Consider the following 26,808-nt stretch of genomic DNA (forward strand, 5'->3'; position numbering starts at 1 on the left):
AATTTGAACTTTCTCGCGTGTTTAGTTTTTGCGTAACACGTCGTTTCGTATCAAAATCGGGCATTTTTACAAAAACCAAAATTTTTCGAAAACGTTGCGTGATGGAGCAATTCTACTTTCAGATTCGGTTTTAGGATGACAAAGTGTATAAGAATCACCCAACAGGTATTGCAAAATTTGAAAAAAGTTTAATTTTGTTGGACAGTGTAATTATTTAATAGAGCTTAGAGCTTACATAGATATTTCTCGGATATGGTTCCATCACGCAACACACTCTCGCACACATACACTCATACACACAGCATTCTTACCACAGGCAAACCTCACGCCTCACGCCCCTCCTACACAACATATTTTAATTTTATCAAAATCCGCGAGGAAGAGGCGTTTCGACAAGTATACCCCAAAATCTAACCCAAAACCTAACCCAAAACTAACTGAATCCTAACTCGAAAGCTAATCTAAATGTATTCCAAACCTAACCCAATCCAATTTTAATGACGTTGTTTTTGTGTTAAATCTAGTCGAAAACTATTAAAAACTATAAAAGTCTACAATTTATAGTAAAGTCAAATTCAGCCTGTAATGATTTATATTTAAAAAACTATACCGTCATCATTTGTTGTAAATAGTTCACGCGGACATAGATCGTTTGTCCATCGTCGTGATATATCTGTAGAAACAGTTACCGAGCGGTCGCACCATGTTGATGCATACGCACGCCACGGACGTGCACGTATAGGCAAAATTCAATGCAGTAGTGGCGGCCGTTTTTCGCAAATATCTTGGAAACTAAGGCTGAGCGGCGGTTACTTGTTTAAGAAATAGTTGTTCACACTGTTGAGTTTTACAACATATTTAAATTTAATAAAAAATTGTATGCACAATTACCTAAAAATGTATTAAGGCTGGAGGCACACGAGCGTTTAAACAACGTCCGTTTCGACAGCACACGAGCGTTGCTTCTTTTCCGTCAGTAGGCAAATAAGAAACAATAATGAACTGGAATTCATAGGTGGCTGACTAGCACGATTGGAACAGACGACTGACAGACAATGTCGTCAGATGGGGCGGGGGGTACGAATTGAGGGGAACAAATTGCCCTTTCTCTGCCAGTACCGGAGTATGCACGACAGCACAGTGGCCCCAAAGCCGGAAAACGTGGCCAAAACCTAAAATATGAACTTTCAGCTAGGTAAGTTTTAAGTATGGGATTGGTTACTCTAAGAGTGTTTCTAAGTGGGGGTAAACAGCAAAAAGGTCGTTTTTTTATACCTGACCAACAGTCACAGTCCGAACTTCGAGTTCATTAGACCGTACCTTTTTAAGATTGTGAAGCACATTGCGAATTTCAAGTGCACAGTGTACAAATTGTGTTGAAACGTTTCGATTTTAATTGTGCATTATGGATGCTGTTTGTGGAGGTAAGTTGCATAGGTTTGAGTGCCAAATGTTTATTGTTAACTGATAACTGTGTATGCAAAGAAGGAGTAAAAGTGAAGGCATAAATTTTTACGATTTAGAGTAAAAGTTGCAAGTCTCACACGGTCCCACGCTAAAACTTGTTGGAGCTTCTACTACATACATAGTATTATCTTGCAATGCCCCTAGGAGCATTGCGGTCGTAGTGTCATGCCGCATCATCCTCCAACCTTATCTTCGCCCTTTCTGCCCGGTTGAGTCACCTATTTGACTGGACTAGGAACGGCGGAGTTACGTGTCCAGTGACACATACTAGGATTCCAAAGGTCTTTGAAAAAGGGCCATATAAGGAGCCTTCTCATCAAAGGACGATCACTTCCGAGTTAACACTTCTATTGCACGGACGCATAATTTCTGTAAGCGCGAGTTTCTTGTAAGCAATCTGTTGGCGTGTGTGTGGCCTACTCAATAAAAACTTCAGGTTATCAAGAAGACAAGGACTATTTCTCGAGAGAATCCCATCCTTCTTTCTTCACGGCATAACAGTAGCACTGTTTTTTGTAACGCAGAGTAGGTATTTTATGTGCTTTCCTTGCATTTCTTGTCAAACTGTGAGAGATATGCACTAAGTTTTTCTGTAAAATTTAAACAGATTTTGAATAGAATATCAGTTTTTTTTATAAAGAATCATATATCCGAAATTTTTTTATATTTTTCAAACACGAACGCTGTTTTTATATCGGCTGTTCGTTTGAAAACTTTCCAGCCGAGTATCTCGAAAAGTATAAAAAATATTAAAGAAGTGTAAAACATGTGTCCAAGGCAGTATCAGTTTTTTATTTGGATAGCGTTTTCAAGGTCATTTGAAGGTCAACGTTGTTTTTTCAAATGAAAACCTATGTTTTTTATTATGGGATCTTATTGTATATGAAAAGACCAGCAATTCTTCAATTCTTTCTTCTTTGGGAACTATGAAATGCGAATAGAATACCTACTTTATACAATACAAAGGATAGAGTTTGCTATCCGGAGAATTAGTGTTTCCCCTCGTTCAGGTCAATATGGGACAGCGAATTTTCTAATTTCAAGTTCAGAATCGTGATCAGCGACCCTAAAAACGGCCTAATACCAATTTTCAAGCAGAACTAATAATTTTCTAATAAGTTGTGAGGTCTTGACCACGTTTTGGCGATTTGGGACCACTGTGGATAGGGAAACGCGTCACGTGACCGAGCCGAGGCAGAAGCGTGAAGAATAGCGCGGTAGAATGGGAAGTTGGAGTGGGACACAAGTCCCGATCTGGCGGCACTACAGGCAGACTTGTGACTCCACTCTAACTTCCCATTCTACCGCGCTATTCTCCACGCTTCAGCCGCGCCACCGCCCGGTCACGCGACGCGTTTCGTTTCTGACGTGCATACTGCGGTACTGGCTGAGACAGTACTTTTTCCCTTGAATTCGTGCTCCCTACCCTCATTTGGCGACACTGGTTACCTGTTGCATTACTGGTATACGATGCAGAACGTGCGTCGATGGATTGTAACGTCCCTTAAAGTGTTCTAATCTTTTCACTGTTTTAAGTTGTACATACTCATTTTGATCATAAACGCATAAAATCCGGAGTCTAGTTATAACGAAGAAAGTTTCAGAATCTAAGATTTCTCAATTGACTCAAGCATGCCATAGACTCTACTGTAAACATTTTAATAAAACTATACAATAACTATATAATAAATCGGTGAAACTAAGATTTATTCAATCATTAATAATTATTTCCGGTCTTCAAACACCTTTGTATCGCTGTAGCTATCATTAACATTTTCAAGTAAAATAATTTTTAATTTTTAAAGTGGATTATGTTTAAAAAACTAATCTCCAAACTTAACTCTTGGCTGCTTAGATTTAGTAACAATTAGTTCAAAGTCAAAATTTACATGTACGATTAAATACACATATGAAAAAATCGTTAAAATATTTCAATATAAAAGTTTTTGTTGAGAATATGATTTATGTAGAGCAGTACTTGATGTGAATTGGCTTAGAAGGATGTAGGGATGTATGCAAGGCGAGAGAGAGAGAGAGAGGGAGAGGGAGAGGGAGAGGGAGAGAGAGAGAGAGAGAGAGGGAGCACTGGTGTGTGGTCGGTACGCGTGTTTGTGTCTGTGTGTCATTATTCCGGGTCCACATTCGTGTTCGCTCGCGAGCTGTTCGCTGGCTGCAGTGTAGGCACTTTAACGAACAGCGAACAGATCTGCAACAGAAGCTGCTGGTTTGCAACAGCAATTCAGTTCGATTCTATAGAGGAGTTCGGAACAAAATTAATAACTCGTAACCTAATACATTTTCGATGTAAGAACCTTAATACTGTTTTAAAAAGCACATGAAGATCTATCAGTTGATAAAAAGAAAATATAATTTTATTAAAAAAGTTTAAATACTTTCAATTATTTACTAATTAAAAAGTTACTAATAATCTCTCTTTGGCAGAAATCGCTATTCAAAAATTCTAATCCTTCTTTGATGTTTTCGTCCAATTATGCTGAATAATTTTCACAGTCCTCATATGAAAATCTCGCAAAATTTCTTAATTTTTTTTCGTTCTTAATAAATCATTTGTTAAACATATTCCACCAGAAATGCGTCTATTTTTGAAAACCTTTCTTTGCCAGCATTGTCGCTTTTTTTTTCCTCCACAAGTAAAAGATCTTCTTCAGACATATTTTATAATTTTCGTGTGTGCACCGAGCAAGGTTTACAACGAACGGCCCGCAATCTTCAAGCAAACAGCTAGCGAGCTGCTCGCGAGCTGCTCGCCAACAGCAATGTGGATGCCATGCAGTTTCTGTTGACGAGCAGTTCGCGAAGAGTCCTACTCAGTGTGGACCCGGCATAAGAGAGCACGTGGAACCGCTTCCTTAATGTTTAAACAAATATACTAGCCATAAGTTTAATGTTAAAGTTTAAATAAATAAATATATATATATTTATATATACATATGTATATATAAATGACTTCCATTATTTTAACAGTCTTAGGCCATGATGTTATTGATTTCTGTTTTCTGAAGGCATCGATGGCACAACCTCAATCTTGCCAAAGTTGCAGAACACTTCTTATGGGTGCAAGAAAATTTTTGACGAATTATTATGGTAGAACTAAATTAATATTTTTCGTCTATGTACATATACTACTAGAGATCCTTTAACCAATTCATTCACATTTCCAAAATCCGCAAAAACGAACGCGATAAGAATTCGTGAATCTACATGGTTATAAAATTATAATATCATATAAAAAAATTTTATATTGAATAATATAAAAGAAACTTTCATTATTTAACTTTTCTTCTATTGTTTAATAGAATATGATTGACAGATTATAGTTCAATAAACACTAATAATTGTAATGTCATTTATTCCTACGCTGTACTTACCAAATGGTATATCATACAGCACTTCGACTCGTTTGGAGACGGCGGTTGTGCTTTGTGGAGATGCATCCTGATTATTCAGAGAATTATCATTGCTATTGGCATTGCTGTTAGCATTGCTGTTAGCATTGCTGTTAGCATTGCTGTTAGCATTGCTGTTAGCATTGCTGTTAGCATTGCTGTTAGCATTGCCATTTAATTGGGTAGTCGGTGAGGTGTTTCTTGGGGCTGGAGCTGAGTCGTCCACAGCTGTAACACGCAATAAAGCTCACTCAAAACTAAACATTTAGCCACATAATTATGTGCTCAACAACTTCTTATGTGGCTTGACTACATTACACACATGCAGAATAAAATATCAGTACACAAATGACTCAAACGCAAGACAATACGGAATAAGGGCTATAAGTATAGCAAGGTATATTTACCTGGAGAAATATTGTTCTGAGCTGGCTGTGTGTTGATTATTAAACTGAAATAGGAAAAACACCACTTAATACAACCACCAGTGCTATATTTAAATAAAAAAATTTCTGGCAATTATCGATATCGCTACCACCTTACCGATTTCAATGGTTTTTTAATATGTTGTAGAAATTAATATTTTTAACCGAACATTTTAACCTGTATACATATAACTGTCGCTCGCTTTTAGCTTCCGAGATATTTGCAACAAACTAGGTGTAGGTTTGCAACAAACTAGGTATAGGTTTGGAACAAATAGGTATCACTGCAATAAATTTTATGTATACCTACAGCATCAGAATAGAAATGCCGTTTATCTACTATTTCTACCAACACATCGCAATAATCGAAAAGCAATCTATACAGTGTTCGACTAGAGGTGGGAGAAAATTTAAGATGTGGTTCCTCCATGGCAATATAAAACGGAAATAAAGAATAAAAAAATTGCGATTTGGGCTTTATTTTTTAATTATTAAGGTCGGCCCATACAAGGCCGGGGAGAGACCGTACACGTTTGGCCGCTAGATTCGAAACCAGGGTGTAGGGTTTAAGTCGACGGAGCATCAGTGTCCTCGTCTATATTTCTGCTCGCCCCGGTTGGGTCATTATCTCGAGCGTTTGACTATTTCCAGATGGCCCTTCGGGAGCGCGTTGACAGTTTCCTGCTGTGCGTGGCACAAAAAGATGTTTTTAGGGCCTTCACGGTTCCTTAGGTAAACTATCGGTATCTCCCCTTTACAACACCATGGAAATACGAAACCTTCCTGCCTCTTGGTGAAACAGCATAATACATCCTTATATTATATGTAAATTATAAATAGATATATTGTAAAAACGAGAATAGTTATTATTTTTTTTAAGGAAATATCCACATTAGGAAGGGGATCATTCCATGTGAATTCGATCATTTTTGGGGGCTATGTCTCGCATTTTGATGACATTGAAGTATGTTGTGGTCCAAGAGAAAATGGGAGGCGGGGTTGAGCCGGGTTATCACAAAAGACTGCTTTTCTCAAATAATTTATTTTTTCCTTGGTGAATGTTAATTAAAAAATATTAGAAATATCTTTGTTTTGCAAATTTTACCACTGGTTCAAGTGTGAAAAAATTTGAATAAGTATGGCTGTATTTTACGTTTCTTCATTTTTCTCTTTGAAATTTCGTTTTGTAATTCGGGGAGCCGCAAAACTATTTATTTTACTATTCATTATTTTAGGTTCATAAAATTGCTGGATATTCTTTAGACATTCTGACGCTAAGGCCGCCAGGGTCGCTAGCGAAAAAAAGGATGTATATGGAATACTTCTGAATTCTTGTCCATAATGACCTAAAAATGGTTAGATGGAAGGTTCCCTGGCAGGAATGCGGTGAGGTATCTATATCTTGTCCAATGAGACGAGGCAGTAGACGTAAACATAGCCAATCGAGTGGGACAGAGTTGAAGTTATTATCCTTCCAAGATAATTAGCAAAGGACGCACGCTGATACTTCACTGCCTCGTCTCGTTGGACAGAGTAGAGGTACCAATGCGCGGCTGATTGGTTCAGACTGGAAGGGGCAGGCCTCATTTCACACGCATTTTCGACTGCAGTCCAAATATTGACTACTATGTAGCGGGTGACGTCGAAACCAAAACAATGGGACTACGGGCGCAGCTAAGGTGGGGATAGGCACAACTAACGGTAGGCTTCTCAAGAATGGTGACACTTTAAAAATGGCAAAATTGAAATGGTTTCAAGTGTACGCTGCACCGCGACATTGCCTTCTTTTGGACGGCAGACGAGCGGTTACGAGCAGCGACCGAGCAGCTGTACTTGTCGTCCTTACACCATGTACATATGCAACTGCCACATGATCTAACACAATTATGAATTGTTAGAGAAATTCACTTCACGGACCTGTTTTTAAAAAACCGGACACTTCAAAATTGACGAAATTAAAATTATTCGAAGTGAACGCTGCACCGCGATACATAGCCTAGCATGGTGGGGCTATAACCTCAATTTTTTTCAAATTTTTAAAAAGGTACCTGCTACGAAAACATAGAATTTGTTTAAAATAATTGCCAAATAAATGGTAAAAAAAAACATTTTTTCCAAATGACAACATTTTCGGTAAACACTTTTATGTTTTCACTATAAGCTCCCAGAAACTCACTTTCAGTGTGATAGTTCTAGTCATATAATTTAATGAAAAAAGGGGACACGTATTTTTACGCGTCTGTAAAATCAACAATTTTTAAAACATCGAAAAATCCATTGAGATTCGATTGATAGGTCATCATCATCGGTGAAGTAGTTTTTTAAATAATACAACATTTATAATGTTTTTCTCCCTTTGCCACGGCCACGGCACGGCGACCGGGGTCGCTGAGTATTCTTCGCAAGAATATTCCGTGCCACCCCGGCCGCGGCCCGGACGGCTCTACCATGGGATCCGCAGGGGTAAGAGGGGAGTAAACGGTTCTGGGGTTCTGGTAGCTAACCCCCATTGTTGTGCGCGGCACTTGGCCTTTGTTGCGAGCATCTTGAGCGCCTCTCAAGTGGCCTTCGAACACGGCCAACTCTGTATGGCATAGGAAAACGTGCCCCGTTCCCGGACACGGTAAAAAAAAAAAGAAAAAAAGGCTCTGGACAGACGTAGCAAAGACATGTACAAACACGGTGGTATACATTTTTAATTGATTACTTACTTATTTAAGACGTAAAATGTCTAGAAAAAAATGCCAAATGCCTGCCGGCCCCCTTAACAATAAAAAATCCGCCTAAAATGCAGCAACGCGGCCAACAGAGGTGTAGGTTGCATACGTCATAGACGTGCGTGATAGTTGCGTATCAAGTGACAGATACTGTTATATGTCCGCGGTTGATCCTATGTGATCTTTCGGACTTGTGTTGTGTTCGCAATGCGAGGTGCCCGCTAATAAACTATTACTAAACTCTCGAAGGACCACCTTCCTCGGTCGGAAGGAAATGAATTACAATGTTGGTTTCAAGTAACTATATTTCAAACTAAACAAGTGAGAACGCTGCTGGAAGGAGCCAAGTCACTCTCCAAGCTATAGGTCTATTAGAATTAGGCGACTTTTCTAAAACTATCGGACTTCCTAGAGCGATCTGACTGGGAGAACACGAGTTACAAATAAGCTAGCCTCGGTTCTCCCCACTACTCTAAAGTTTCAACCCTACTTCGGGGGTTTGGTGGGAAGATCCAGGGGCTGGGTGGTTGGAACAGGCCCAGGGTTTGCCAAGGCCGTGCGGGAGGCGGGGAAGGCTGACCTTCCGCCTCACGCAGGTGCTCTCCGGTCACGGTTGTTTCGGAGAGTACCTGCATAGGATGGGGCAGGAGCCGACCACGCAGTGCCACCACTGCGACGAGGATGTGGACACGGCGCGGCACACCTTAGAGGAGTGCCCGGCCTGGGCCGAGCCGCGCCGTGTCCTTAGAGACGCAGTGGGCGGGTGGGACCTCTCGCTGCCGACCGTGGTCGACCACGTGGTCGACAGCGAGGGGTCGTGGAGAGCGGTGGCCTCCTTCTGTGAGGTCGTAATGACTCAGAAGGAGGCCGCCGAGCGGGCCCGGGAGCAGGACCCGGGCTCCGCGAGGATGGTGTGGGCGCGGAGCCGTCCCCGGCGCCCACGTGCTCCCCCCACGGGAAGGGGGACGAGGGCAGGGAGGGCACGGGGTGCACCCCAGCGCCAATTGGTACCCCCGGGAGAGGGGGGTAGAGTAGTGTTGGCGCGGGGGGGTTCCCCGCGTCCTGAGGTGCCCCCACCATTGAGGGCGGTGGATTCGGGGGCTCGGGGTGTGAGCATAGCTCCCCCCGTGATAGGCCGACACCCTCCGTGATAGTTTCCCGGTGTGGGGGGTGTCGGTCCGTCCCTCCCCGATTGGGGAGGGGGATCCGTGGGGGGGTGTGGGGGGTGTGGGGAAAGGAAGGGTCGGGGCGTGCCGGATCGCGCCTCCGACGGCCCTTCCTTCCGGTGGTGGCGTCTTTTTGCCTCGGCCGGGGCTGGTTCCTTCGGGATACCGCTCCGAGCGGGGCACGAAGACTCCGGGACCTGTGGGTGGACCGAGCTGGGGCTCGGGAAGCCCAATCCAAAGGCTCCAGGGATGGGGAAACCGGGCGGGTCCCTCCACCCGTGGTCTTGTAGCGTAGGCAGTGGGGGAGGTTAACCCCTCCCCCGGGGTGTGATGATAGCTGGGAGGTGTCCTGTTGAGTACTCGCGTGATCCAGGCACCTGCCCTTTAGCTTAGGTGGGCGTGAGGTTTTAGTTGGTAGGCTCTGGGGATCCTCCCCAGAGATAGTCCCGCATAGCCCCGGCTCTCCCCAGGGAGCCGGGGTATACGAAAAGCATTTCCTCAGGAAAAAAAAGGGTTCGCCAAGGCCACACATCCTTGGCGACCGAACCCTGGGATTTTCCAGACATCTGCAAACCATTTGAACTGTAGTCTCAAGCACCCGGACGCGCGTAGCCTAAGAGGCGATAGATTTTAAGTGTTTTATGGCAAGGGACTGCATCGAAGGGACCCAGACACGGACGGCAACATTATTAAGCCAAGTGGCGATGACAGGCCCATCGCTGTAGCCAAACTACGAAAAGTCACGTACTGACTGGCAGCGAGGTGAAAATGCTTTGAGGATTCACAAATTAACCGTTGGGCGACTTTGAACCTCCATACTCGTTAAAAACCAGCAAGGGCCTTTCTATCATCCACCCTATGAAATTATCGAGTAGAAGGGGCTAATATGTCACACGCTCTTCCCAGTTTTTTAGTTGTTCGGCCGCCCAATTAAAAGTCTACTCTGATTAGTGCTTACCGAACCGGAACAATGAGCAAACCCCACTATGTCTTCAGCGGTTCCGCAGTCGGAGACCATAGCTACGGCACCAACCGGCGCCGTTGAAAATACCTCCGAAATATTGGGATATATCCTACGCAGTATAATTGTCGTTTTTTGTATTACGCAATTTTTAAAGTCTGGACGATGTTTCTCTGAACTTAGGGATGTTTAATATTACATAATATATTTTTACGATAATTATAACTTAGTTTTTCACGGAAAAAACGCCGAAAAAAGTGGTTTTTATTTTTTCCTACTATGACGCACCAATCGCAGGAATTTGAAAAAAATTGAGCATAATACTTAGGACAATATCTCATTGCTAAATTAATTCTGTTCTAGTGTCTCTTCGATTTCCATATGAAATCTGCATTTTTTCGATTTTTTTCGTGTTTTTCGATTTTTACAGCCAGAGTTTGCAACGGAAAAATCTGAAAACGATTCAAAGTATGCGGTTTGTTATCAGAATAGTGTCAGATTTTTTTCAGAATTTTAAATTGTCATTAAATGGGGAAAATGGGCCAAAAACTGGATTTTCGTTTTTCCTCTATAACTACCCTCACAGATGAGCTATAGGGCTAAAACTTGGTTGAAAGGTATCTTTTTCGGTAGGCTATCGAATGGCGCAAATTGGAATAAAATCCCTTCCAGGGCAGATTTGACCCCCAAAACCGGCTATAGCCTTTTGTAGTTTTAAGCTCGGTACAGACTGTCGGTTCGCTCACGGTCCGATCAAATATACAGGGTGTTCACGATAACACTAGCCAGCGTTCTTCTCACAAATAGAGTATGTAATGGTGTTTGTAATTTCCTTATCTGCACTATTTTTTTAGAAATGAAGGTGACCTTCAATATTTTAAATGGAATGCTATGTATTTTTTTTATAACATATGAAAGCGTGTGCCAAAATGAATCCATTCGTATTCGACATAATGACCTTCAAGGTCACACAAGGTCAGAAAGGGAAAAAAATTTTTCAACATTTCGCATGTAATATTTCGTACAAATATCGTGTACGAAACACCACGCGGATATGTAAACGACTTAAAAAGCAAAATAACGCAATCATGTATGTACATCCGCATCTCGGGAACACTAGCAGAACTGCCAAAAATTTAATTAGGAAACCCGAAATGTGCATTCATGCTCAAGGAAATCATATTGAACATTTACTGTAGCCTCACGAAGAAAGAATACTTGTAATCAGGAGGTGTTTCTACACCTCGAAAACATAAAAGTAGGACTTCGGAGGGGTCACGCGCGCTATAATGATCTTTCAAAGTCCGCTAAACGAGCATGAGAATAGGGGACATTCTGAGTCGCTGCCGCCTCTCCAGACGAAGAGTACGGCTGAAATAAACCGGACGCCCGATGGTGTAATCGTATAATATACGACAATAATACGTCGTATAATTTACTACGTCAATTCGTATTGCTTTTCTTAGACACTCTCGAGCTTCACCGTAAATTAAAACCATTTGAATTCTCTCCTGTTCTGAATAACGCATTATGGATCGCTTGTCGATACAATGAGAAATCTAGCAGTGAGAAAACTCTCTTGAATACATCTCTCTCTTTCTGTTATTATACTTATTATATGAAAAGCGACAGTAGCTCTCTCTCTCTCTCTCTCTATCGGTGTCATTAGTGGTACGCGATTGTGCGAGTTAAAGGAGATATGATGTAAAGGGATTGTAACCCTGAGGGGAACAATAAATGAATACAATACATCTCTCTCTCTCTCTCTCTCTCTCTCTCTCTCTCTCTCTCTCTCTCTCTCTCTCTCAGATAGAATCTCAGCGGAAAGATACAATATGTCTATTTACAAGTTCAAGTTCATGGGCGAATTTCTGTTACCGTTCAAATCTGATATGTCGCTGAAAGTAAGTTCTGCATTAAGTAGCAAATTTTAAAGTCCACGGTCATTTCATAGTCGTGCTATTAAACATTGGTGGAGCAACCTTGAAAAAACGATTAAAAAATTAGAATTTATGAACAACGATTCTTCCATTTGACTCGTCTTTTGAAAACATTTAGATTACGTCAGAAACATTTTTTGTAATTTCAGAGATACAGGAGATATTTAGGTGGCTTGTTTTAAGCGAAACACCCTGTAGGATCATTCTAACAATTCGTTGCTAAGCCTCCTTTGAAAGTATATTTTGTATAATGAGCAAAAAACTTAATGTTTGTAACCTATTTGGCAAAATATATCCTGTGTCCTCAGATATCCCGATTCCTGTTAATCCGAATTTTAAACTGCAATCCCTACTCTACAAAATGTTGGCGCCCAACGTACAGGCCGAGGCTCGTCCTGAACCTTGGAACCTTGTCCTGAGTCCCAGTTCAACGGTTCAGTTTTTTCGAGCTAGTTTTCATAGCTCTTGGGGTCATTAAGTGATAAATTACTAGGTGGGCAAAGAAGTTTTACTAAGTATAAGGAAAGCTTCGACGGCTCGACATTTAGCAATATCGAGAATATCAGCAATGAAAACGCATTGGATGGGGTTCCATTACTCTTCGGGGGACACGCAGTTGCCTCGTGGCGGGATGTGCAAGGATACGTCTCGTCGTGGAAGGAAGCTCTGGAAACGATAAAAAACTACCATTGCACCTCGATGTCCCGCATATCAGGTATATACGGAGTTATTCCGGACCATACAGGACGCGAACACCAGATAGATTTCTTTATTAGCTGGAAACAGGCCCGATTCCTGAACTTGCTAAACCCGCAACCCGGAGACGGTCCGAATAGACATGATGTACGGTCTCCTACGCCTTCCGCTCCGGAAAAAGATTCTCCCAGGAATCGGTGAATACGTTCACCGATCTCATCAATCGTGCCCGTGAATTAGAAGATCTCGAGAGGGAGGCCCAGGGTTAACAACGAGAGTCATCAACGCATCATCATCCTGGTGCAGGAACCATATCCCAGGGACTACTGTCGTTGCAATATTTGCCACCGCCCAGGACACGTCGCTGCTGAATGTCGTTTTGAACCATACTACATGAACCATACTACAGCCGGAACGCAGCACCCTGGAAGTGGCACTCCATTGCAAAACTACGGATGCGATAAACCGGGAGTTGTACGCAGTAAATACCCCCCCTGTAAGAAGACGGCCAAACCACCCACGTTCGCAGCATTTTGCACGGTATTTGTAACGGTGCAACCACGGCAGCGACCAGCGACCGACATCACCATTGCCGGGGAAAAGGGACAGGTCTTTTTGGATGCGGGAGCGAAGTGCAGCGTTGCAAGGCAAAGCTTGTGCTTCCTGCTGAAGAAGAAGAAACACATCTTCTTAGAACGAGGAATGGAAGTCGCGTTGGTAAACGGGAATTCGCGCATTCAGAGTGTTACGGCAGGCCCGACTATGTGCCATACACAGCATGGAACTGTCAACGCGCTCTCCAAGGGCCATCTGGAAAAGGCCCGACAAGCCGGAGAAGAAATTCGGTTTCAAAGCCTGGCAGGCTTGTCGGCTCCTAAACGCTAGATACAAAACCAGGGTTGTAATGTTAAGCCGGCCGGACTGGCCTGTGAGATATACAATGACCTTAATTGCTCCTGCCGTCAATTCGGCCAGCTGGCCGCCCGTTTCTGTGGCGTCTACGGGGGTGGGGTGGACGAGCCAGGGTGTGCCGGAACACGCCTTCAGTCACCTCTTGCCACGAGCGGTAACTTCCTCCCTCGGCCGGGGCGGGGACCTACGGGGCCGCTTTCGCCTGAGCGTAGTAGGGAGTCGCCAGGTGCAGCGGGGTGTTGTGATCTGGGGCTCGTGGCTCCTAGCCGACCTGCCCCTGGAGTGGGTGACCCGTGTGGTGTTCTACTAGATTAGGCTGGGGGGGGGGGAGAGAGCTTTACTTCCTCCGGGGTATCATTGTTCGGGAGGCGGCAACTCGCTATTGTTTTCGATATGAGTTCCTCGCAGTCTCCCGTTAGCTCAGGGAGGTCACCGTGGTGGAGTTAGTGGGTATACCCCTTCGGGGTGGAGTCCCACATATCCCAGTCTCCTTCTCCAGGGAGGGCGGGGAATCCGCAATGCGATTACCACTACGTAAAAAAAAGCCGACATGGCAATTAGTAGACCACCGAAACATTTACACGATTTCCAGGGGGAAGTTCCGGTCGGGAGTGCAACTTCGGCAAGGAGGAGACTGGCGTAACTCTGTCATCCTTGAGGACGGATCTGGTTCTCGAAACCACCATCGGGATGTCTGAGCCCGCTTCACGAAGATACGAAGGGATACCAGGCATTCCTATGCGATGAAACCGATATTGAAGAGCCAGTCTCGAACGCACATTGGCCGGACATCTATCATTTGTTCAAGCGGCGCGTTCGAACGTTTAAATCTAGGATGGACATCTCTGCTGTCAACATCGAAGAAATTAGGGAGGATGAGGCGGTAAGAACTTCCCTAGACGAGAAGCGAGAACTCTAAAAATTGCTGAAAGAACACGTCGGCTTACTCCAAACAGAAGCACCACGGACAGACCGATGGACCCGTTGTCCATCGAATAGACACCAAGGATCACGCTCCAATCACTGTGTCGCCGTATGCATACCACGAAGACGAGATTGCTGCGCTAAGAAATATAGAAGATGATCAAAGCAGAAATTATCGAGAAATGCTAATCACCATGGGCTGCACCCGTAGTTTTGGTGCCCCAAGAGGATGGCAGTATTCGGGTTTGCGTGGATTATCGCAAGCTCAACGCCGTTACCGTTACAGATTCGTATCCTTTGTCTATTGACAAATGGGCGTACAAAACGAAAACCAAGACAAGACTGCTTTCACAAAGCCTTTCGGAATTTTCCAGTTCAAGCGAATGCCGTTTGGATTGGAGAACGCGCCAGCTACCTTTCAACGCCTCATGGATCGGATGAGAGAATATTCTCGTTTATCTCGACGATATATTGGTAGTTTCCTCCTACTTGAAAGAGCACCTCGGGGACTAGAGGGCAGTTTTCAACAGGCTCCGTGAATTTGGTCACCTAATGAATCGGCAGAAACATCGTCTCGGATGCTCGAAAATCAAATACCTTGGACACGTGCTTTCAGCGAAAGGCATACATCCCGATTCTGAGAAGATCAAGGCGATCCAATGCATGGCTACACCAATGGACAAAATAACTCGTATCCTTTTTGCAAACCTGTTCATCGTGTAGGCGATTTGTGCCAAATTTCGCTGCAATTGCCCAACCTTTGACCCGACTTACGAAGAAAAAGGCAACCTGGGAGTGAACGACGAGTCAACAGCAATCCTTCGAGCACCTGAGGGGAGCCCTTACGAGCCCGTCGATTCTGCGATATGCCGAAGCCCCTAATCATACGCACCGATGCCAACTCAGCTGGTTGTATCTTCGCACGAGAGGAAGAAAATGTTTCGAGCATACCACTCAGCGTACGCTACACCGGATAATCAGCCGAGAAATTGCAGACTACGTTCAAAGAGTTACAATCAATTTCTGCCCCTTCTCTGGTTCAGAACTCAATGACAGCGTGACGCTCGCGCTACGCTCCGCGTGACGTGTCACAGAGTGGGCATCAACCGCGCTCTGATTAGTTCATGTTTTTCATTAATAACTAAAAAAACGAAACGCTCCAGTGTGAAATCAGGTATCACCCGTTTCAGGTGTTACGTATGGAGCTGTAATCAGTCCCAACCGACCCCTTTGTTTATATGTAGAAGGCATGATTATGCTCCGGAATGTTACCCTCTCTGATTTTTAGAGTATATAAACCCGTTCATCTTCATCCTCTTTGGTCAGTAACTGTGCAGTAACGTACAGAGTCACGTCGAGACGCGTTCGTAAGAGTCCGTTCTAATGAGATCGGGTTAAAGTCTCCTCCGAATCAAGTTAACATTATAAATTCCGTTATTTCGGTAATACTGCCATTTGGCATTAAACAATTGCTCTTACAAGGAGAGGCCACGACCTTCGGGTCACCGATTCGGTTGAAACTTTGCACACTTATAGATCTCGTTCTCCTGTTCATGAATATATACCACTATAGGGGCAGATACCCAGTAGTTTTCGAGATATTGACGATTAAAGTTTCATTATTGCCTATGTAATGCTGTATTTTATCTAGGCTACAAGAGTCGGTATGGCGCGACGGTAGCGTGCCAAGTTTTCAACCGGACCACCAGGGTTCAAATCCTGCTAACTAACGCATTTTTTTAAATTTCATTATGTTTTATATTAATTTCACGCATAAAATTGCATTTTGAATTACAAGTACATGTATTTCTTTACTAACAACAGGATTATTTACTATTATTATATATTAAATGATAATTAATAATAATTAAATAGTAATTTATATATTAGATATATATATTAAATTTTAAGAAGTCTTTATAAAGATCTTGTGTTAACTTTCCGGATTTCGAACAAGTTACTATTACGTTTGTGTGATGTGACATAAGTTCATCTACCTTTTCTTGAACAAGTGCGGTCTTTTCTACCTTATATGTTATTGTCCTTTCGAACGTTGATTGATACTGACAACCTGTCTGATCCGTGTTGATTATATACTTTAAATGGAATTGTAAGGTGATATATTTTACTGCTTTCCGATAATTTTCGGCGGCCTGCTATATTTTATCAAAATGAAACCGGTACTTATCATTATATCCATTGAAGAAAAAGAATTTAAAACTAATCATTAGAGGAAAATTCAAACTTTATCACTGCGAGTACGAATGGTAAGTGATGTGACCCGCCGTTTTCAAACTGTGTCGCGTTGTCAAGAGTTTCCTCGATCCCAAGAGCGTCTCCGATATCACTGTTTATTGACTGTTTATGTTGGGGATGATAATGCAACCAACGAAGTTCCGAACTGCATTTTCGATTGAAATTAAGAATATAAATATGCAATAATAAAACATAATGAAGTTAAAAAAAAACGCGTTATAGTCGACAGGATTTGAACCCTGGTCGTCCGGCTGAAAACTTGGTACGCTACCGTCGCGCCACACCGACTCTTGTAGCCTAGATAAACTACAGCATTACATAGGCAATAATGAAACTTTAATCGTCAATATCTCGAAAACTATTGGGTATCTGCCCCTATAATGGTATATAATTCGTGACCAGGGGAACCAGATCTATAAGTGTGCAAAGTTTCAACTGAATCGGTGACCCGAAGGTTGTGGTCTCTCCTTGTTAGACTTCGCATTTCCAGTGCGTCAACACGGTGCACCACCTTAGGTAACAATACTTTTATTGTACAATTATAATCAATCCAATCGCGACACCAACACTTGTAATATATATTTAAATCAGAGTATATTCGTGTTGTTTGGTAAATCGTACAATCGTATAAACCCTTAATTATTGTCCAATATCCTAATCTAATAATTGAACGTTTCCACACGATACAATCTTACCGCTCGGATTGTATCAATTAAATTATATAAGTTACGAGGTCTACTAACTATCCTAGTGGCTCCCCAATTTCGCATTGGGTTTGTGCACGAGAACTACACCATCTTAGCGGCTCCCTGATTTCGCATCAGGCTCGTCTGTGAGTCATCCAACTTCCCAGTGACTCCCCAATTTCGCATTGGGTTCCTTCACGAAGTTTCACCCTCCTAGCAGCTCCCTGATTTCACACAAGGTTATTCCGCGTACCTTACTAACAAATTGAAACCATATTCCTGGGGTAATAAGACGCTCTTTATGTAGGACGCATTTCGAGGGAGACTAGAGCTAATATTTCCCGGTACGAAACCCGGAAATGATATTGCGTCGGATATCTAGCAGAATATTTTTTGTTTCACCTTATAACTGCATAACTGCATTTTTTGACATAATGGCTATAGTATTTCCAAATTATTAATGTTAATTTTAACATGAACTAATAAATTTGACAGTTTTACATTTTAATTGTTACCTTATATGTTAATAAATCCTGCATATACGTATGTACGTTGTGACGTGGCAAAATTTGCCCGCGTCCCCCTCACCGATACTAAGAGACCGGGCCGCCCTTTGGCGCCGCCACCGCGATATCGGCACTCGCGAGCGCTCTCCCAAGGAACGCCGAAGGCGCCTTGAGGAGAGGCTAATGCGTTTTGAACGCAGCGCCACTTGGCGCGTCGCGAATTTAAGGACCGTCCCGGGGGGACCCGGTCCCCTTTTACTTACTCCCAGGAGCGCGGGAAACTTCGATGAGAGGCGCTCAGGGGACGGCATCGGACGAAATCCCGAGGAGAATATCATCGGGGAGGAACCGAGCCCGGGTTAACCAGCCCGAAGGTGCCGTCGAGGAAAAGTCGGACCGGAGACAACGAACTTCTCCACCCTCGTCGCTGCCTCACACCGAATAAACAATTCCTCCACGGAAGAAAACCCCGTTGATATAACGTGGTGCCGGATGCCGTAGGTCCCGGACCGCAGGGCGCGGCCCTGCCACGCGAGCGTTAGCGATAGGTCCGAGCGTCTCGCGCAAGGGTAGGAAGGTGGGGGACGCCTCGCTTCCGCTTTAGCCGGCCGGCGCAAAGTGTCACTGTGTCGTTGGCTGTTTCGGGAGATAGATCTTCACGATTGCTTCGAAAAAGTCGAATTTTGCGTCGTGAAACCGCACACTAAGGGTAGCTGCCGAGAAAACCTGCGGAAAGCAGTAAGTGCCAATCAGGCCTCCATCATATTTTAGTGACTACTTTCGCGTTGGCTCGGCGGACGTTTTTGTGAACGGTCGTAATTCGTGTCGCGATAGACGAGTTCCCTAATTGTCGGTAAACGCGCGCGAGTTAAGGGTCTCTTCATACTTGCCGGGGGCGAACGTTAGTATGGATACTACCACGATTTTCTAATCCATACGCACCGGAACCCTAGCAAGCAACCTGAGAAGGCGCTCGAGATGCTCGCAACAAAAGCTAAGACCCGCACACAGCGAGGGTTCGCTGAGAGCTGGGCAAGCCGTTGGGCATCCGATCTCGGCCGCCTGGCACCGGCCGCCTGGCGTCGGCCGCCGGTGCCACGACAGCATCCGCACACAATCCATTTTCGAAGTAGAGAAAAGAATATTGTTCATCTGAGTTGTAATGTTAGGAAGTAATGGTTCAAACTATAATCTAATTTAACGATGGAACGATGAAAATCAGCTTCACAAATCAATTTTAGCATTGTTAAATTATATCTTATGTCTTATAGGTGATATAAGTCAAAACTCCGGAGAACAAGTTTAAAATGATTAGGATTCATTGGTTGCAAGGTGTGTTCGAAAGGTGGTGGAAATAGTGGAAAATTGGAAAAGTGGAAATATACGTATAACATTTGGTTCGCAAGCATCTACGGTTGTAAATCTTAGTAAGCTAACGGTGTACAAGGTTCCGCATGTGCTGCATTTAGCTGGCTTAAAAATTACGAAAGTGGTGGGTACAATCGGAAGGATTTTTGATTTATGACGTCCATGGTCGTTAGGTTTATACCTGGCCTTGGTCGCGTGCTTGTCGCGTCGTACGTAAGGTCTTACGACGCAACAAAAAAAAAACCATTTTAATTTCGCCATTTTTAGGGAGTCTATCGTTAGGTCTGCCTATGCTCATCTCCGCCGCGCCCGCAGACCCAGTATCTTGGCTTCGACGTCACACACTACATAGTATATGTGACCGCTGTAGCCAATATCTCGACTGTAGCCGAAAGTACGTGTGAAACGAGGCCTGTCCCTTGGACTCTGATCCAATCGGCCGCGCATTCGTACCTATGCTCTATCCAACGAGACCGAGGCAGTGAAGCACCCAGCGTGCGTCCTTTGCTAATTGTCTTGTAAGGGTAACTTCAACTCTGTCGCACTCGAGCGATGTTTACGTCTACTGTGTCGTCTCATTGGACAAGGTATAGATACGCCATCGCATTCCTGCCAGGGAACCTTTCATCTAATCATTTTTAGGTCATTGTGGACAAGAATTCAGAAGTTTTCCATATATATTTTTTCGTGTCGTAAGACAAAACGATGCAATTTATGTGGAATTAATTCTTCTTATTCTACAAGTTATCATGTGATTGAGTCATTCCACACGATATCGGACACTTTTGGGTGTATTGTTTCGGATTTCTTCCACTTTCACTTGGACCACAACACATTTCAATGTCATCAAAATTCGAGACACAGTCCCCCAAAAATGATCGAATTCACAAGGCATGATTCCCTTCCTAACGTGGATACTTCCTTAAAACAAAAACAACTATTCTCGTTTTTATAATATATATAATATATAAGGATGTTAATATACAGGGTGGCCCACATAACTCTGAACAGCTCAATATCTCGAAAACTATGCCATCGATTTTAAAGTTCTTAGTCTTAAATTGCATGGAACTGAAGGGCCTTTCTGACTACATAAACGTGAAGTGGCCTCCCTTCCCCTTTAATGGGGGAGGGGAGGTACCTTTGTAATTTTAAATGGAACCCCCTATAAAATGTTACATATTTAGATTATACCGGAAAAAACAAGTCAATTTTGTCTGAAACATTTTTTTGTCAGATACTTCCATGATGAGATATAACAGTTTGAAGTTTCGAGTTGTAGGTACTTGAAGCGCTCGGAAATAGCGTTATGGAATTATACGCGCTTCATAATTTAGAAACATTTCATAATTTAGAAAAGCGGCTTAGTAAAGCTGTCACTAATGAAATAATAGTGCCAGTATTCTTGCTGCAATTACATTAAATCCTCATATTAGTCTACGTACACTTGCACAAACATCACATATTAGTCGTTCATCAATTCAACGAATTTTGAAACGGCAAAAGTATCATCCATATCACATGGTTTTATCACAAGAGCTTTCGATAGCAGATTACGATCACCGCGTAAGATATTGTGAGTGGCTGCAGGGTGTTGTGGAAAACGACTTTTTGTGCAAAATACTTTTTCCGATGAGGCCACTTTTATGAATTCAGGGCATGTAAATAGACATAATCTGCATTATTGGGCCGTGGAAAACCCAAATTGGATGCGATGTGTTCCCTTTGAACATCGATGGTCTTTAAATGTTTGGTGTGGCCAGGAGATAGGAGATTTTGTGATTGGACCTTATTTTTTTCAAGAAACTGTAACATCTGCAAGTTATTGTGATTTCTTAAAAAATCATTTGCCTGCGCTTTTGGAAGATGTGCCACTGCACGTTAGAAGAGAAATGTGGTTCCAACAAGACGGCGCTCCTCCACATTTTGCAATCATCACCAGGCAATTTTTGAACGAAAAATTTGGGAACAAATGGATAAGTCGTGGGGGACCTCGTCAATGGCCTCCTCGATCCCCCGATCTAACACCATTAGATTTTTTCTTATGGGGATATGTAAAGGACAAAGTTATGTTTGAACTACCGACGACAAAAGAGGATATGAAACAAAGAATACGTGACGATTGCGCTTCAGTGACTCCCGAAATGTTAAAAAATGTTAGAACAACTTTGATGTTTCGAGTAAATAAATGTTTACAAGCCCGTGGTGGACATTTTGAACATTTAATTTAAAGTACATTTTATTTCTTCACGAATAAGCAAAGGACTCAAGCGCGTATAATTCCATAACACTATTTCCGAGCGCTTCAAGTACCTACAACTCGAAACGTCAAACTGTTATATCTCATCATGGAAGTATCTGACAAAAAAATTCATCAGAAGTGATCGCGTGCGTCTGCGTCTGTTTGCGATGCATCTGGACGCGTGGCGTTTACGTCGAGACACGTGCGAAGCTACGCATTTTTATGGTGATCGTAGGTCCCTTTTCTTTTCTTTTCTGTTCTTTAGTACGTCGTTGAGTATCGAACGTAGAGATTATACGTTATAATAGAAAACCATTTACTGAATGATGGAAAGACATGTAGAGAATTCTCAGATTGAATAAAGTATAAGTGTTTTTATTTTTGTACCTTGTGGGAAATGATTTAAATAAACCATCATTTGGAAGAGTAAAATATCCCATTTCATCACAGAACAAATTGCTTCTAACAACCCTGGGTGGTTGGTACCCTGTAATCGTTGGAGTGGGAATTTTTATTTGGGAAAAACTGCCTATGAAGAGAAAACTATTACCTAGGATTTGTTAAAGCGCACCCTGTCGATGATTTCTAGAACGTGGTTTACGACACAAGCTGCCGAGATGCGCTAGTTTTGAGGAGTTCAATAACACATATTTAGCCTCCTTTTAATTAGTATTACATTCTTTTCTGGAAGTTGAAAACTTGTAGGGTCTGACTGTCAACTCAATAACACTTATTGGCATGTCATAAATCTTCAGAAAATAGCGGACTCTTTCGCTGGTTAATATATTTGACAACTTAATTAATAAGATGCATAGTACAAGGGACATTGGTTTTTCCGAGCCTGCCGGTGAATAGCGGTCGATCGGTCAGTACAATTGCCTGAATCGCCGCTCGCTATGTCCTTGCTGGCCTATTCTGTTCGAAATTTTTTAGCGTCCTCAAATTAAAAAATAGAATTGCCATTAATGTGCCACTACAGATTACAGCATATCCAAAATTTGATCAAAATCCGAAATAGTACTCCGAAAAGTGTCCGATTTCGCACGGAATTATATGCGTTTGGACTGCTTCTGAAGCAGTGGATCGAAAAATGCGTGCGTGTGCGTCGGGTGCAATATTTGGAGGTCTCGCGGCGTAGGGTACAAGCGCAAGCGTATACGTTGAACGCCTATAGGATATGGTCTGGAGTACGTACATATGTGTGTTTGGACCATGCTCTTTCCTTTTTCTTCTCAAGTGCTGGAAGTTAGGACAAATGAAGTATAAGAGTCGGAGTATACAAGATGGTCCTCGCAGTGTCAGTGAACGAGGCACGGTTTCGTAAGCTGTACAGAACCCAGCGTGTTCCAAGGCCGCTTGAGAGACACTCAAGATGTTCGCAACAAAGGCCAAGTGCCGCGCACCGTGGGGGTTTGCTAGCAGAACCCCAGAACCGTTTACACACCTCTACACCCCTGCAGATCCTATGCTAGAACCGACCGTGCCCTGGCGGTGGTGTACGAAGGAATATAGGCGAAGAATTCTCAGCGACCCCGGTCGCCGTCGCGTGGCCACACGAAGGGAGAAAAACATTATAAATGCTGTATTATTTCAAAATCTATTTCACCAATGTTTTTTCTATCGAGTGTAAAACTAGAAATTTTCGGAGTTCGTCGTGATAAAATAGGTGCGGAATACGTTGTTAAAGGATTTAAAAGTTACAAGAGAAAAAATAACAATTTATTACTATGATAACAAAAAAAAAAACAGTGTACATCTTACAATCGGTACGGTGAAACAATTTGTCAAACAACTCAAGTAAACACAGAGAACGTTCTGTTTCTTTGCCGTCCTGAAAAAAGATTGACGGTGGACGCGCAGAAAATATCCTACCAAAAAACTAAATTATAAGACTAGAGCTATCAAACCGATGAAAATGAGTGTTTGGGAGCTTATAGTGAAAAGCTAAGAGTGCCTACAAAAAATGTTGTCATTTGGAAAGAATGTTTTTTTCACCATTTGTTTATGCCCGTGGTTGATCTTTGGGTGATCTTTCGGACCTGTGATGTTTTTGCACTGCGAGGTGCCCGCTAATTAACTAGTGCTAGCTCGAAGGACCACCTTCCAATGGTCGGAAGGAAATAAATGAATGGAATGCGAGAATGTATTAAACCAACTATAATTCAACTAAGGATGCGAGAAAGCTGCTGGAAGGAGCCAAATCCCGTCGAGGCTACAAACTATGTATCTAAAGAACTATACTGAGCTAGTTGGACTTCCAGAGCGATCTACTTGGGAGAACGCGCGTTACAAGAAATCTAACCTCGGTTCTCCCCACTATTCTAGACTTTTTAACCCTGCTTCGGGGGTTTGGTGAGAGGATCTAGGGGCTGGGTGCTTGAAGCAGGCCCAGGGTGCGCCAAGGCCACACACGCTTGGCGACCGAACCCTGGGTTTTTCCAAACATCTGCAACCTGTTCAAACTGCAGTTTCAAGCACCCATATGCGCTGACAAGGGAACATATTCAGATGCGAAAATCCGATTTTGATGAAACTTATGGGAGCTTCTAGTTCTTTGAAAAATATTTGACACGTATTTTTTTTTATCGGCAGACATCCACTTTGAAGGGGTGAAAACAGCCCTCAAAGTTGGGGTTCAAAACCACATTTTTTGAGATATCTCGGAAACCAGAGATCGAAAAAATTTGAATTTTTTTTAAATTGTGTGTTTTTCAATGGGAAATGTAGTCGCGCAAGAAAATTTTAACAAAAGTTTTTTGTTTAAACAATATATTAAAATTTTGATTTTTTTTTGCAGTTTCTTTTATTTATTGTTAGTTCTTTTTAATGTAAACTTGGGTGTGTGATCTTTGATCCAAAATAGGGGATACATGTTTCAGGATTTTCTTTTTTTTTGCCATTTAACAATAATTATGCATAATGGAAGATAGTCTTGCACCTGGCGTGCGTAGGAAGGAATTCTGGCTTGTTTCATCGAAATATAAGCATTTAGTATAAACATAGGTTATAAAAAATAGGTTATACATAGCATTTCAGAAGAACACGAATATTTTCAAACATTTCTATTGGTTGTTAGGGTGAGAGAGTGGGAAACGTAAGGTGTCTTAAGAATGTATAAATATGGGCACTTTGCTACGTGTGCTATTAGTCTTTCTGCATTACGGTTTGTAAAGCAACGTGGATATTAAGAAGTTAAGGCTACTTCTTTCGGATTTTTAAAACAGTGCCACATAAAACAAATAATTTCTGACGATAATTAAAAAAACATCCGATAATTATATTAATTTTACTTTTGCTGATTGTTTATTTTTCTTGTTAGATTCGTTTTTATAAACATGAAGGTCAATCCGACGAACGTTATAAACATTTTGATGGAAACATATAACAGTAATAATAACGAGGGAACACCCACGAATGGGAAGGAAATTGAACTGGCACACATTATTATAGATCTGATTGATAGGTACAGAGAAGCAGGGTACATGAATTTCGAAACGCAACAACAATTGATATTCGATGACCTAACAGACGAACCGACTTCATTTAATATTCCCGAAGACGAAGAAGATTTGGAATCAGCGTCAACATCGAAACCGTCGTCTTCAAGTTCTCCGCACGAGAGTCCAGAAGAAATGGAATATGTAGACATTGATTTAGAATATAAGAAGAAAGCTGTAAATTATTGGAAGAGTGGAAGAAAAAGAACACTAAACTTCCAAACTGTAAAAAACCAATACAAGAAATTGAAGAGACAATCAGATTTATACAGATGGGAAGAAGAAATTAATAAAGGCTACACTTGAAAAATTTATTGTAGCAAGAAATAATAAAATTTTGGTACACCACATAAATTTGAGACGGTGGGCAATGATCGAAAATTCATCAATAAATTTAGCAGGATTTCAGGCATCGTCCTGTTGGTTGTGGAAGTTTAAAGAGAACTATAATATAGTATCAAGAAAAACGACGAAACTCGCTACCCGCCATCATAGTAACCATTTAACAGATTTGACCGCAGCAGCAGACGATTTTGTGTGTCATGTGAAAGGGTATTTTGAAAATTATGGCGCAAGCAATATTTTCAATAGTGATCAAAGTGGGTTCCAGTTGGAATTGCACTCTGGTCGAACACTTTCACACAAAGGTGAAAAAGAAACGGGTGCTCATGTCCAATCTATATCGTTAACAACTCACAGCTACACTATCCAGCCCACAATTTCAGCTGATGGACAGTTGCTATCGCCATTGTATATTGTTTTGAAAGGAGTCAAAGGGCAGTTAGGACCTCGTGTACGAAGAAGTGTGTTCACGGCACCTAATGTCCATATTGAAGCTTCCACATGGGGTAAACCAACGAAAGAATTATTTAGAACGTGGTTGACTGAAGTATATCACGCTGCTACCTGCGCCACCTTCTTTAGCTACTAATAAAACAATAAACGACACATAACCCAGTGGTATTGTTTAAAATACTATACACGTTTATACTAAATGCTTATATTTCGATGAAACAATCCAGAGTTCCTTCCTACGCACGCCAGGTGCAAGACTATCTTCCATTATGCATAATTATTGTTAAATGGCAAAAAAAAAAGAAAATCCTGAAACATGTATCCCCTATTTTGGATCAAAGATCACACACCCAAGTTTACATTAAAATGAACTAACAATAAATAAAAGGAACTGCAAAAAAAAATCAAAATTTTAATATATTGTTTAAACAAAAAACTTTTGTTAAAATTTTCTTGCGCGACTACATTTCCCATTGAAAAACACACAATTTAAAAAAAAATTCAAATTTTTTCGATCTCTGGTTTCCGAGATATCTCAAAAAATGTGGTTTTGAACCCCAACTTTGAGGGCTGTTTTCACCCCTTGAAAGTGGATGTCTGCCGATAAAAAAAATACGTGTCAAATATTTTTCAAAGAACTAGAAGCTCCCATAAGTTTCATCAAAATCGGATTTTCGCATCTGAATATGTTCCCTTGTGAGCCTAAGAGGCGAACGGTTTCGAGTGTTTTATGACAAGGGATGCATTGACGGGACCCAGGCACGGACGGTAACATTATTAGCTAAGTGGCGATGACAGGCCCATCGCCGTAGCAAAACTACGAAAAGTCACGTACCGGGTCTG

General features: G+C 42.2%; 1 protein-coding gene and 1 long non-coding RNA gene across 5 annotated transcripts in view; one reads left to right on the forward strand and one right to left on the reverse strand.

Moving 5' to 3' along the window:
- LOC143356654 (uncharacterized) overlaps positions 1-26,808 on the forward strand; it is a 707,545-nt gene that overhangs the window by 104,578 nt on the left and 576,159 nt on the right. The window lies entirely within an intron of this gene.
- The window catches only part of Amph (amphiphysin), a 271,285-nt gene that overhangs the window by 33,823 nt on the left and 210,654 nt on the right, over positions 1-26,808 (reverse strand). For 2 of the 4 annotated variants that reach the window (XM_076792503.1, XM_076792504.1), the window contains exons 6-7: positions 5,282-5,325; positions 4,857-5,102 (exon numbers count right to left, since the gene is read on the reverse strand). In XM_076792503.1, the coding sequence (XP_076648618.1) occupies positions 4,857-5,102; positions 5,282-5,325 (290 nt within the window). The remainder of the gene's footprint in view (positions 1-4,856; positions 5,103-5,281; positions 5,326-26,808) is intronic. The other 2 variants (XM_076792505.1, XM_076792506.1) reach the window with 1 other exon arrangement.

The sequence above is a fragment of the Halictus rubicundus genome, chromosome 8 (assembly GCF_050948215.1).
Source record: "Halictus rubicundus isolate RS-2024b chromosome 8, iyHalRubi1_principal, whole genome shotgun sequence".
Lineage (NCBI taxonomy): Eukaryota > Metazoa > Arthropoda > Insecta > Hymenoptera > Halictidae > Halictus > Halictus rubicundus.